This window comes from Pterocles gutturalis, unplaced genomic scaffold, assembly GCF_000699245.1.
Source record: "Pterocles gutturalis isolate BGI_N339 unplaced genomic scaffold, ASM69924v1 scaffold7525, whole genome shotgun sequence".
NCBI classification, from domain to species: Eukaryota; Metazoa; Chordata; class Aves; order Pterocliformes; family Pteroclidae; genus Pterocles; species Pterocles gutturalis.
Window position 1 is genome coordinate 1 of NW_010143343.1, and position 14735 is coordinate 14735.

Consider the following 14735-nt stretch of genomic DNA (forward strand, 5'->3'; position numbering starts at 1 on the left):
GGGGGCCCAGCGAGCTGCTCGGTCACTCCCCTCTTTAGCAGAACAAGGGGAAAGGAAAATAAGACGGAAAAAAACTCGTGGGTTAAGATAAAGCAAAGAGCCAAGACCGCGAGCGGAAGCCAAGGAAAACAAAAGATTTGATTCTCTTCTTCCATCAGCAAACGTTGTCCAGCCGCTTCCCGGGAAGCAGGGCTTTAATACACGGAGTGGTTGCTCCGGGAGACAAACGTCATATCAATGAATGTCCCCCTCCTCCTCCCTTCCCTTAGCTTGTATTGCTGGGCAGACATCATACTGCGGGGAATAGCCACTGCCTCAGCTGGGGTCACCTGTCCTGGCTCTGTCCCTTCCCGAGATCCTGCCCACCCGCGGGGCCCTGAGCCTGCTGGCTTTGGGGTGTTGGGGAGGCAGCCTTGGTGCTGTGTGAGCACTGCTCAGCAGCAGCCAAAGGACGGGTGTTACCAGCGCCTTTCTAGCTACCAGTGCGGCACACAGTGCTGTGAGGGCTGCTACGGGGAAAGTTAGCTCCATCTGAGCCAGACCCAATGCACTGTTCCACCTTGAAGCCGAGCTCTCACCTAGGTTTAGATCACAGTGAACGCGTCAGTAAAAGTGAAACACTTCCCAGCATCGTCGAGCCGTGGCCTGCCTTTCCTCTTGTTCCCTCTGCTGAGGGCAGTAGGTCACCACTGCCCAGGGACTTTGCCAACCCCCCTCCCGAGGGACTTCTTGTTAAACAGGCAAGGGAGACAGTTTGTCAAACCGCTTTGTGGCCTTGATCCTTCTGATTTGGTGCCCCCTGACATGGTGTTTTGTTATACTTCAGAATAAAGGTGTCTCCTCCAGTCCTTGCAAGTTGTGCTGCTGCAAAGGCATTCCAGGTGATCATGCGCAAGGTTGGTGGACTTGAGCATCTTGAGTATGATTAATAAAGCTGCAAATTATTTGAGACTGGTAAATTTAAAGGACATTTCTTAAGTCATGCACACACAGTGGGTTTAGAGAGCCCATGTTCCAGGGCTCTGTTATCGGAAGGGGCAGATGTTCTTTGCCAGAGCTCTGAGGCTTTTGCACCTTTGAGTTAAGAAATAAATGCTGGATTTAGTGAACTTGTCAACATGCTAGAGAAGCCACTTGTTTGAGAAGAGTATGGGAGGCTTCACTATGATATACTGCTTCAGTAGTGAGGAACTGGGAGTGAATATTGTTGGCTTCTGGAAAACTGTTTGATTTAGTCCTGCTGTGATTTGTGTCCTACTGCTGATTCCGCTGGGAGTATGGTACAGACATCTCAGCTGAGATGTCAGATTTATTTAGCTATTAACAGTGTGTTGCCTGCATACTGTCCTACAGTGGGATCACTTCCTCTCCATTTCCTGTCCAAACTAAGAACTCAGCTTATTGCTGATATTTCAGAGAAAATGGTAAAACACATCAAAACAGAGCTCTTAATTCTTCCCCACCAGCCTTCACTTCTCCACCTGTTCACAAATAACACCATCTTTGTGATCACACTGGCCCTGAAGGCAGCCTGCAGTGCCTTTGGCCACAGACTTTTCCCCTTGCTCTGGGCACTTCAGCAGTGTCTGAATCTCGTTTGTTTCTTTCCAGCCACACATATTATATTCCCAGCTAAGCTCTCATCACGACTATAGCAAATTGTCCCTCTCTGAGTTTGGCAGCTGTCTTTTGACTTTTCTGATATCCATTCAAAGCATTCAGGGGAGACTTCCCTGTTCTTGTGTTGCTCTGCTGTCTTCTGCCTTCCTCTTCCTCTCAAGTACGGATTCCCTATCTTGCTGCCTACAGGCCCTACCCAAGTTTGGAAGGAATCTTGTGGGTGCATTGTGTCACCCTTAGAGGCAAGCGTGTGATGGAGGGATTTGCAGAAATATCCAATCCACACCTTCCCAGGCATGTGCATTGTAACCAATCAGCCACAACACTCTACGTAAAACCAAGCATCCTCCCTGACAATCACTTCTCAGATTTACAGCATGTCACCAGGACAGGGAGCAATCATCCCTGTCCTAGAACTGAAAACCATGGCAAACTCCTTTGTTGAGAATGCCCAGGCATTTCTTGTAAATGAATTGTACCAGTGAGGAAGATGTACATCCCGACCCTGGCAAACATCTCCAATCTGAGTATGAACTGGAAGGGACCAGAATCTGGATCAAAACAAAAATCCTGCAGCTAGGAGGTTTTTTTGGATGCTGGAAGCATCAGTACTACCCACCATTCTCACCAGTGGTCAATCTTTGCTACTTTAGAAGAAAACTATCCTTTCCTGTTATTGCTGACCACAGAGTCACAGAATGGTTGAGGCTGGAAGGGACCTCTCAGGGTCATCTGGTCCAACCCCCTGCTCAAGCAGGGCCACCCTACAGCCAGTTGCCCAGGACTGTGTCCAGATGGCTGTCCGAGGATGGACATCCTCTCTGGCCAACCTATGCCAGTGTTCAGTCACCCTCACAGTAAAAAAGTGTTTCCTGATGTTCAGAGGGAATCTCCTGTGTTGCAGTTTGTGCCCATTGCCTCTTACCCTGTCACTGGACACCACTGAAAAGAGCTTGGCTCTTGCATGCTCCCTTCAGGTATGTATATACATTTATATACATTAATACATTAACAAGATCCTCCCTAAGATGTATCTTCTTCAGGCTAAACAAGTCCCATCTCTCTCAGCCTTTCCTCATAGGTGGTATGCTCCTGTCATCATCTTTGTCTAGCCCTTTGCTAGACTCTCTCCAGTATGTCCATGTCTCTCTTGTACTGATGCTGTTGAGATATTGACTCAGAGGGTCTTGAGGGATGCCAGGTCTGTGCCTGCCTGTGTCTCAAGCACATTCACACTGGGTGTTGGGTGTAGAATCAGAGAATCATTAAGGTTGGAAAAGACCTCAAGGATCATCAAGTCCAACCGTCAACCCCCACCACCTAACTCACTAAACCATGTCCCTAAGCACCACATCTACACGTTTCTTGAACACCTCCAGGGATGGTGACTCAACCACCTCCTTGGGTAGCCTGTTCCAATGTCTGACCACTCTTTCAGTTAAAATTTCAGTGTAGATGGGGTTCCCAGTAGAACTGTTCAAAGCTCACAAGGCTTTCTTCCCAAACCCATGCTGTCCACCTCTGCTTCCCTTTTGACAGCAGTTGGGATGCCAGTTTTTCATAGCCATTGCTTTTCCCACTTTTCACCTTGTTCTCTCACTATTCACCTTTCTCACCTTATGCTCTTGCTATCCACCTGCCTCTGTCCTGATAGGGAGCTCTTCAGAGTGACACACATTATCACAATTAGTGTAATTAATCACAGCCTCTTGCATTGGCAAGGATTAGAATACCCATACACTTTGTGATTTATCACCCCTTCCACTAACAGCTGTTTTTAAGACGTAGGAAATGGAAGTTGTTGCAGTTCCAGTGCTCTCCATTTTGTTGTAAATTTGGTTATTTTTGAGCAGATGGAGATAAAAGTTGCAACTTCACATTTCTTGTCATCTGAATGTAGCCTTAGGTTTTCTGTTTCACAGGCGTTAAGCCCTGTCGCTCAACAGCTTGACTGAAACATCTTATCATACCCTGTCTTTGCTTTGGCATGGAGGGAAGCAGATCAGAAATTTTTGCATTAGAAGCGAGTGAGGAAAAAAGTTATACTTCTGTCAGATTCTCTCAGACTCCTCCACCATGGGCCAAAGCTGGATGGGAAAGGAGAGGTAAGGAAGCTGGATGAGGTAGGTCAAGAAAAGATTTTGTTTGTAGTGAAAGCAAGATCTAACAAAAACACTCTGAGCTGGCCACTGACTTTGAGTACCAGCTCACAGTGCTGTTGCTTTGATTCTAAAATTGCAGTATTTTAATTGTGGTAAAAGCTGATGGGTCAGAGACCCAGCATTGTTCCTCTCCCTCTCTCCATCAGACCCCTTTCAGTGTCTGCTCCTGGGCATTCAACCCAGGCACCCTTTTCTCCAAAAGAGGTTTACAATTTTAAAGTAAATTTTTAACCCTAACCCTAATGCTTGTCAGCAATAAAAGATTGTCAGCAATAGTTCCTTGAAGGGCAGGAGAGATGTGATACAGATAAATTAGAGGCGTATGCTAATCAGAGATCAGAGACAGAGGAGGCATATGAGATCATCCAGTCTGTCTCCCATGGGACTCTGCAGGATTCTTTTGTGACACATTTTTTCCTGTGTTTTCTGTGTTCTAGTTTTATATACCTCCCAGTGAGCAAATTTTCAGCTTTGCCTTGAGGTAGTCCTGCACGGCATTTTACTATCAGCAAGGTTTTCTTAGCGCTTTCCTTAAATTTTCTCCTCCCTTATTTCTGCTCTATTCCACCTGTTCAGGCCTGGCAAATGTCACACTGAGAAATTTCTCTGCCTGCTTTGTTGAGAAATACTGCTGTAGAAGAGTGAGATTTTGCATTGGTGATCATTCTTTAAAAGTCTCTTCCCATGAGCTGATTGCTTTTCCTCTGAATGCCCATGTGCTTTAGATGAGTTGTGTTGGGTGGGCTGCAACACTGATGGCTGACCTTAGTGTTTTTTCAGAGCTGTTACAGCAAAGGGGGCTCTCAGGCTGGGATATGAGATTGCTGTGCCCTGATCAGAATAATTGCATACATCTGTGGTTGTTCCTGCTGCCTGGTCACTTGCTGCACTATGGAAACGAAACCAGCACAGAAACCCCTAAGTTCCTGTCTGGTAATGACACTCCATCTGCTTGGAAGGCAATCTTGCTTTTGTATGTGTTTTCATCAGAAAACACAGGGACATCTATTCATTCCCCACTATTGGTGTTCACCCACACTCTGTTGGGGATTACCCAATGCCCTCTTGAGATGTTTGCACTTTTCTTTTTAATATTCCTCCTCTCCAAATTCCTTTATGCACCCTCATCTTTTTGAGCTAAAGTCAGAGGGCCTAAAATAAGGAAGCTGCTCTTTGAACACACCTTCTGTGCTTATTATTTGGTCATGTCCCAGCTCTCTTCTGTGTGCAAGGAGTCTCCAAGGAGGGCAGTTTAAGCACCTTTCTTTAGAAGATCTTTATTTTCAACTCTGTCCCTGCCACCATCACTTCTGAGAGATGTGCTCTCAGGTATTTAATCTCTGTTTTCAAATGCACACCCTTGCTACCAAGTTGTCCCTGTGACCCAGTGTCACAGGTATATCACAGCTGTATAGATCAGTCCTCTGGTCAAACCAACAGTTTTCGGCTCTCATCGACTCCTTGAAAATGCGGAGTTGTTCTAGCTGTCTTATGTCTGGTTTACAGAGAGTCCTGCATATGCCACGCTACCAAAATATCAGTCCAGCTGACACTTAAGACAGTGTTAGCCTGTGTGACACAGTAACAGTGAGTAACCAGGTCTGTGCCACAGCCGAGGACAGGATCCTCATTTCTCAAACCCTCCTCCCTGGCCTTAAGCAGTCACGCTGCTCCACTGCTCCCATTCTGCCCTAAGGCAGGAGCTGGGGGGAGCTATGTGGGACAGCACAATGACATTCTTCAGGTTGTCCTAGAAGACTTCAATTATAAAATGCTAGCAGCTTTCAGTTTTTAACTGAATCCAGACTTCCAAACCTAAACATATTGGGTCACGTTTCTTGCAGATGAATGCAGCATATCACAGTCATTTCTCCAGAGTGCTCACAGAACTGAGTGTTTTGTACATAAGTTATAACTTTGTATATAAGTTATAACTTTGTATATAAGTTATAACATTGGATATTTACGTTAAATATCCCCCAGTCCACTTTTCCCTTCCCTTGGGAAGACTCTTCCACAGTTCCTCAGACAACTACATGGAAATATTTCTGGATGCTCCATTCAGATTTCCTGTTTCAAACTCATCTCAGGTACTTCTCCCTTCCTCTTCTACAGGAGCTTCACATGTACTCCAGGGGTTGAGGATCAAGCACAAACCCTTGAACCTGTTTTGAAAAGGGGGGAACTGCAGAGATTCCCTTTTGCAAGGGATAAAATTCCTGATCTATGAACATTTTTATACCACTTCCCTTCATTGATCACTGCAGTTCAAGTGAGGCTCAAATTCACCTTCAACACTTTGATATGACTTGCCCCCTTCACTCTCTTTTTTTCCTCTCAATATTATCTAATGGCATCATATTTCATTTTTTAAGAACTGAACTCTGCCACTGCTTTAGTTGTGCAGGTGCCCTGGGATTTTGTTTTTATGCTGAGTCAAGTCAGTTCCTTTTTTCTGCAGTTGGTTTGAAACAATAGAGGGTGAACTGCTCTGTTTGTTGCCAGGAGGCACCAGCTCCTTGCCCAGTGCTGACGTTTGAGTCTCACTGACTGCCATCTGAGTCACCTTGTCCTGGAAGCAGTTTTCCCTAAAATCCAGTCATCTGGAGGATGCAGGAGATAGCTTCTTTGAGAGGTGAGAGAGGAAGGAAAACAGAAGTGCAGATCCTCAGAAATGTGATCTCGGAACAAGGAAATGTTTCAACAGATATTTATCCCCTTTTACTTAGTTTTCAGTTGTAATCTTCAGAGAAGAAGCTCAACCCTACCCTTTAAATTTGGGCTGACTCCCATTGTCGAGGCTTAATCTGTTGGCAAAACACAGGTCAGCTACCAGAGACCCAAAGGTGACTTTACAAGAGGAACAGAGAGCGGGCAGGGACAACAGCTACCCAGTTCAGATCCTTCCCTTCTCACATTGGCCTCTTGGATGAAGCTGAGGAGTAGTAGGTTGTAACTGAAAAGCCTTTCTCTATTTTGTAACTAAAAAGAGATGCATTTTTGTTCTTTAATAATGATTTAAAAAGTAAATAAATGCTGCTGAATTGGGGAGGCTAGAAGATCCTGCAAGCTTCAGGAAACATGACAAAACCCTTACCTTAGGAAAGATCTTTCTACCAGAAGAATGATGCTTACAACAAAGCTCCCTCACGCTTTCACTCATTACCTTTGAAACTTCTTTTAGCAAAACTGCATGTCTAGATATATTGCTGTAAGACAGAAACTGGTCTTAAAACCGGCGAGCCTGCAAACTGCTCTAAGATCAAAATTAATTCATTTGTATTAATTTATTGATCTGGTCTACTTTCTGTATTTGGACAAAGCTTCTAATGCTTAAAGGATGCATTCCTGTTTTTAAGTGAAGTCCCTTCCCCTTCTGTTTTAGCGCTGGCTTTCTTTATCCTTCCCACAATATTCCTGATGTGTGATGTGCATTTGTTTTCAGCCTCCACCAAGAGATCCTAAAAAAAGTCTCCCCTGCTGCTTACAAATATTTAATTCTTTTAGCCATCCATTTTAGTTTCTCTCTGACAAGCTTAATTTTCCTGTAGTTTTTAATTTTGAAATTCTTATACCACAGTGCCTTGTTGTTGTTGCTTGGCTCTGTTGAATTTCAGTGCATTTGTGTTCAGTGGCAGCGATGCTGCTGGAGGGAGCCACGGTGAGCCGGGTGGCTCAGGGCAGTCACCAGCTGCTTCTCATTCTGTGTTTCCTGGCTCACTGCTCCACGAGGTGCCTACTGACAGTGCCTGAGCATTCAGGCTCAGAACCATGCCCTGACATGGCATTTATGTAATTTAATGCAATTAATTGACACTTGTCATCACTCTGCTTCCCTCACAGTTGCTGTGTTTTTATTTGCCAGTTTGAGTGCTACCACCATCCTTGTCTGGAAGCCCATAATGTGATTCCAACCCTATGCATTTAGTTGTATTTGTCTGGTCTGTGGGGATGCTGTTACCATTACTTCTTGATGCCGTTAGTTATTTAACCTAATTTGACTATAACTTTACTTGAGCAGAGAACAGTATTCCCTGTGTTTTGTATCCTGTTGCTATGACATCCCGCTCACAGCACTTTTTCTACCAAGTTTTCGATGTACTTGCTGTGGTAGTGTCTTTGATTAAAGCTAGCCTTCCTCTCCCTCCATCTTCCTCCTTTGGCTCCTAGCATTTTTAGGGAGTACAGATATGTTTATTTGGGTCTTGTGACATGACCTCAGATTTCATGAGCTCCATCAGGGACTTTGCCACTGGATTTGCATCTAGAGCACTGCAAGAGCAGGATGTGGTACATAAGCTTAAGGGAGAAGCACAGGGAAATCCCGAGTTCCTCAATATCTGTAACCATTAGCTGAATATTTAGTGCTTCCCAGAAGACCTGTTGTCTATGCAGCTGTTATGCTGAGATTAATAAAGCAAGCAAACTAAACCACCCTGGAGCTCGTCTGTGGCAGTGTCATCCTCTGCTCAACCTGGGAGAGAGATTTTAGTGCTGAGATTTCAGACAGTTTATGTAAAGTGAATGCCTTTCACCTCCAGGAGGTGACAATGGGAAAGCAAAGCATAGCCTGGAGATGGACATTTTGTGCTGTACGTGAGCAGATCTCTGCATGGCAGCCCTGCCCCACCCTTTGCAAGGAAGCTGTGCTGAGCTATGGTGGAGGCCACCCCAAGGAGTCACCCTCTGATGCTGGCAGCAAGTGAACAGCGGATGATGGTGGTGAACGTGTGGAGGGGCATCCCAAGGTCTTTGAGGCTGGCCCTCCCTTCCTGCCACTGCCACAGGACAGGTGGATGAGAGTGTAGGACTGACTTGGGAGTGTCACAACTGCGTGTTGAAGCCTGTGAACAGGATGCTGAGGTTGAACCTGTTGCTGAGAGTGCTGGGGGACAGGCTTTCTTTTTGCAAGAGGACAAAGAGCTCAAGAGGACAGGATTTATTTTTTCATTTAAGCTGAAACATGGTAGCAGTGGTAGTGCAACTCTTTTCCACCCCGAGCTTCAGTGCTAAAGCAGGAGTGAGTTTGCTGGGGGGCTCCTGCCAGTGCAAGGTGCCACATGGTGCCTGGGGGGCTCTGGCTGACTTGGGGGGTGCTTCCTCTCCTGTGGCCCTGCAGGGGCAGAGCTGTGGCTGACCTGGAGACAGGTACACCTTCTGGGAAGCTCAGGCAGTGATGGCCAAGCTGAAATGGGACCCTCGGCCACTGGGCAAGGGTGTGGGGAGGCCCTGGGGGAAGCTGGGTAGGGGCAGTGATGACAACAATGCGCAGAGTGTGGCCAGACAGGGATGCTCTAAATAGTTCAGGTCCTTATGGAAATGCCTAGGACACAAGGAAACTATCTAAAACCAGCGTCAGTTTTCATGTGGCTCCTGATCACTATGGTTTCTTTTCTCTTTTACAGCTCCCCGTCTGTGGCCAGCAGTTGTGCTGGGGTTGGCTATAGGTTTTGGGATACTGAGAATCGTCCTAGGGATTGCTTTGATTTGGAAGATTAGTAAGTACACCAAAGGGTGCTGAGGGTGAGCATCCAACAGCGAACAACTAGAGACTCATCTAACCACAGGAACTCAGATCCTGAACTATGTTGTATGGGGTTAAACCAGAAACTGTTCTCAGTTTCTACCAGCCTTAAGCACCCACTGCCTACTCAGAATATTTTGAATAATATATTCCTTGTGCAGACCCCAGGCAATCCATTTCAGATCCTGTGACAAAAGTCAGTGAAACCTATTGAAAGGTTTTTGTAGACTTTTCTGCTGTAATTATAGTGGTAAATTGTAGAACAAATATGCAAGGTCTATAACACTTTTGCATGCATGCAGAAGGTGCTAGACCACGTGGGAGAGCCTACAGTTTGCTGCTTAAAATCCAATCACCTGATGTGTGACATGATCACACTGTACCCACAGAATGATGTAATTTTTTCCCCTCACTTTTTGCACACCAAGAGTGTCTCCTGCTTTCAGATAGCCAATTTTGGTTCTCAGATATCTGACTAGGTCAGAGGAAACCCGGTGGGGGTTTGCACCAGCACCAGAGTGTATGTGACTCTTGTTATGAAGATTTGGAAATAGGACAGACTATCTGAAGTTCAATGTTCATACATTGTTATTTTTAGATGCTTATCCTGACTTGTTTTCTGCATTGCTCTTCAGTAGGTTTTTGCTGACAAGTGTCTTTCTGTTGGTTAACAGTAGAGAAAACTGGTATTTTGATCACCTTACAGATGACTGTCACCCACTCTGCCCTGAGCAGTGGGTGGCCTACAGAGGAAGCTGCTACTTCTTCTCCAAGGAGAGGAAGGACTGGCGCTCCAGCCAGGACTCCTGCCAGGCACAGGGAGCTCATCTCCTGGTGATCAGTGGTACCAGTGAAATGGTAATGGTTTTCTTATTCTTTGAGAATCTTCCATTTCCTTGCAGATACCTCAGTGGTTGACATCCAAGTAGTGCTGTCACTCTGGCAATACTTTGACTTTAAAGGAGAGGAAGAATTTATGACTGCAACGTTATAGTGCACTTCCAGTTTCAGTATATACCACAAAAGTTCCCAGCAGGCAAAAAAACAAAGAGGAGAGGGGAGAGGTGAGGGTCCCTGTCAGCTACCCAATGAAGGATGTTAGGAGAGCCTCCTCCACTGTTCCTCTCCACCTTCCCTCCTAGCCCCAACAAGGCTGATATGAATTATTACAGGAAAAGCCTGTGGCACTGTGCAGTCTCTGTACTCATTGCTTACAAGCCAATCTGTCCCCACTAGAAACGCTTCCTTTGCAAAAGCAATGCCTCTCCTCCCTGCAGCTGCTCCAGCTTCTTCTGCTCAGTGACCCTTGCCACTCCCTGTGTTAATACACGGATATTTATTTCTCAGTCTGTTTTCTGTTTTGCTTCCTCTCTCTGCCAAAAAATCTCAGTTGTGCTGGTGAAATCAGAAACTCACTGCTCATTTTCCAGCAGGTGCTCACTGGGGGCAGGGGCATGTATGACCACTAAAGAAAGGAGTAGAGCTGATCACTAGGGAGGAGAGACACGTCTGCCTAAGTAGAGCAGAAGTACTTGATCTGGTTTTGCACAAGCCAGGGCTTATTAGCTCAGGTCCAATAAATGTGGACAGTTTCCAGTCCCTGGACAGAAGTTGCATTGTGTGATGTTCTGGGGGGCTTAACCAGCCAGGCATCTGCTCGACTGGGAGTATGTACCATGCTCTTACACTTTCTTAGGCAAATCCTGATTCCTTGGGAAATACTAACCTTCCCATATTACCCATTTCACTGCACGAAGAAAGCTTCCTTGGTCTGGCTGTTTTCTGACTACCCTCTGTTACTAGATTGATACCCATTATCCCTGCTCAGTCTTCCCCACATAAGCAAGACTTTCCTAGCTATCCAGTGATACATGCCTTATGCTGCAAAGGCTGTGACTGTTCAACCTCCCTTTGCCAGGGAAGCACAGTCACCTCCAAACCACCAGCAACACTCGGATTCCTCAAGCTACTCTTACTCCCACCATTTTACCAAGCCAGCTTTGTTAATGCTTCTGTGTGAAGCTGTCTGCTCCGAAGCTTTGTTTATGGCAGCAGGAGACAAGGATGCAGCCCAGTCATACCACTGAAAGGTTGCTGTTGGTGGGCTTCATTGCAAACAAACTTCTCTCTCTTGTCTTTGTCTTTCTTTTTTTTTTTTTTTTGGGGGGGGGGGGGGGGGGTGTGTGTGGAATTGACTTCACGGCTGAGTTTCTGTTGCAGGCTTCACCTTTTAACAGTAAACAGGAGTTAAAGGTTAGGCAAAAGGAAATGAACATCAACAACATGTAGGAGGAAATTTTGTACAAAATACAGTGAGGTTTGGTCCTGGGCTTTTCTGGTCTGTTGGTGCCTGCACGTCCTGCCCTGCCCTGATTTTGCCTTTAATTGTTAATACTTTGTATTAGCTTGCTAGCTAGCTGTATAGTAGAGAGTTAATATTAATACTAATAACATATGCTCCTACATAAAACTCTGTGTCGGAAACTCCCGGAGGCTGTTGGCTCATGTATGTTGTCCTGAGAAAGGTTCTTTGAAGAGTCTGCCCATGACCTTTGAAGGCACGCTTACATCCTTGTGAGTGTACACATAGCTGTTACTGCAGGCGTGATCTGCAGGGCTGATCCTCCTGATTAGAAGGGATGGAGAAGTCAGGCACTTAAGGAACAGTCAGGGAACGTAGCTTGCTCTCTGTTCTCTTTAATCATCCTTACCTGTCGCTAGTCACTTCATAATTTGTCACCATTTCTGGGACTCGTTCAAGAGTATTCAAACAGAATATTTCTGGATTGGGCTGAGGAACAGCACAGGCTCTGGCTGGATTTGGGAAGATGGCTCTATTTCCAGTGGCACCAAGTGAGTTTAATTTTGCTTTAAAAACAACAGTGGTAATTCAGATTCCCTGGTGTTCCAGAAGACCCAGAGTTCCTGCGCCAGATCTCAGGAACAGAGAGATCTTCTTCCTGGGCAGATTTTCTTGTTACTGTCACCTGTATGGCACTGAACTCAAAGCGGTCTACTTTTTACTGCACTACACCTTGTAAAGGCATGTATCTGTGAAAAGCAGGGCTAATGTTAGTTGCTCACTCTCTGCTTCCCTCTATCTGCTCGGACCAAGAATTAGGTGCTTGCACTGCGCACACAGGTACTCAGTCTGAAAAGCTTATTGTCCATCTTGACTTCACTGGGTTGCACCTTGCACCCATTCTGCCAAGTGCTGGTGTCACTGGGTGGGAGCACCCAGCCCTTTGCTCCTTCGCTGGTGCCAACCCAAGCCAGAACCTGAACTTTGGCTCAGTATTTACTTAGACAAAACTCAGCATTCTGCATAAGGGAAAAAATTATTATTTGGTCCAGTGTCTTTGCCTGGCCCTTTTTATGGCAATTAACACAGTGAGTTAGTCTCTAACACTTCTCCAGGAGGGAAACTCACCCAAGATCTTGCTGTAGGTGTCAGTACTCTAAGCACTTGGTTTACTTCCCTTCTTAAATCCAGGTTTCTGTTCTTACGAATTCTTGGAGGTGATCATGTTTCCATGAAAATCTCAGCACTGCTGTTCTCATCCTGGTGGATATTACTGTCACTGCAGGGCATTGTGTCTATGTTTGGTTCTCCTTTGTGTTCTACAATGACAAAATCACTTAGATGCGTAATCTGCAGGTAGATATGTTTTTTTGGTGTACATTTTGTTTTCTAACAGCTGCCTTTTGGAGGATGGGTTCTTTCACTTCCTTCAAAATCACCACCCTTCAAAATCAGATTTTTTTTTTTTTTTTTTTTGCCTCCAGGAGACAAACTTAGCATTTTCCCTCTGTTTCACTTTTGTTCTGTGTCTCTTCTTGCAGAATCCTCTCTAACAGCCCTGTGCAACATGTGTTGTCCTGATGAAAGATCACTTTCAGGCCTCCAGCTGTGAAATTTCTGCTCCATGGATCTGTGAGATATCTTCTAGATAAAGCCCATGTGCATTTTAATCTCATAAACACCTCATCAGTGGTACAAGTGGATCATTGTCTGTCAAACCAAAGCTTTTCACAAGACCAAGGACCTTCCCTTTCTGCACCCTCACCAAGGTGCTTTTCAGGGACAGGCTTGTTGCCCATAAAGGGTGAGTTATCCTCAGTGGTAGATCCCTTCCAAGTCCACATGTGTTTGATTGCTGTTATTTGTGACCACATGAGACCTGGGACATACTGCCTGCCCTAGTCTTTGCCTTATTTGTTCCATAAGGGCAAACAAAAGTTTTGTAACAACAGATGCTGGGTCTTCAGATCTCTGGCTGTTCTCCTCTGTTCCTGACCATCAGATTTCGTTTCCATTCCCTGCATCTCCATTGTCTGGTGCCAGCAGTACCAGGGAAAATGGAGCCTGCTGTTCACTGCCAGCAACATATAAACAGGCTTCTCCCAGTGGCAGCCTCTCCTTCTCCATCCCAGTGCTATGAGTGGGAGAGAAGGTGAAATGAGACTAGAACTTCTGTAAATTCAGCAGTGAAAATAAACATCAAGTGCTGCGGTGGAACAAAAGTTTGTACCCCTGTAACTGCTTCTCTCTGTTGGAAGGAACCAGCTGTATGCCATGTTTTATAGGCCAACTTCAACCAAATTTGTCAAGAGGCTGGACTTTTGCACTCAAAGGAATACGGTTAATTGTGTGTTATTATTTAATCAATGAAGAACATGTTTCCCTCTCCACAGCTGCAGTTTCATACTGCAACAAGAGCAAGCAGTGGACAAATCCCTACTACCAGGAGCTTTCAGTTCAAATAGAGCAGAGACAGGCTAAGAGTATGAACAGCATAAAGCCACAATAAATGGGAAAGGTGGGACAGTATGTTGCATTTCCACACACCTGGAAAACTCTTTTTTTCTGCCCAGAGATTTTGTTCCAAGAAAGGAAGAGACATTCTATTAATTCCCAATTTATCCGATTTATCCTAATATATGTATATCGTATTCCAATTTACTATTATCAACAAGTCTGTGGTAGATGTTCTGAGGTGTGTGCTTGTTCTGGGAGAGACAGGTTGGAGAAATGGGCTGACAGGAACCTCGTGAAGATCAACAAGGAGAAGGTCAAAGTCCTGCACCCAGGGAGGAACGACCCCATGCACCAGCATGTGCTGGGGGTCACCCAGCTGGGAAGGAGCTTTGCAGAAAAGGACCTGATGGTCCTGGTGAACACCAAGTTGAACATGAGCTAGCAATGTGCCCTCACTGCAAGGAAGGCGAATGGTGCCCTGGGCTGCATTAGACAGAGTAGTGCCAGCAGGTCGAGGGAAGGGATCCTTCCCCTCTACTCAGCACTGCTGAGGCCACACCTGGAGTGCTGTTCTGGGCTCCCCTGTTCAAAAGACACATGGACATACTGGGGATGCCAATGAAGGGCCATAAAGATGATGAAAGGACTGGAGCACCTCACATATGAGGAA

General features: G+C 45.6%; 1 protein-coding gene across 1 annotated transcript; it reads left to right on the plus strand.

Moving 5' to 3' along the window:
* Window positions 1-3607: 3607 nt before the first annotated feature.
* On the plus strand, window positions 3608-14507 carry LOC104469950 (killer cell lectin-like receptor subfamily G member 1). The gene is given in 7 exon segments (XM_010084698.1): window positions 3608-3725; window positions 9188-9280; window positions 10013-10163; window positions 12055-12159; window positions 13150-13172; window positions 13175-13240; window positions 14326-14507. Coding segments are annotated over 7 exon segments (738 nt in total).
* Window positions 14508-14735: the final 228 nt, after the last annotated feature.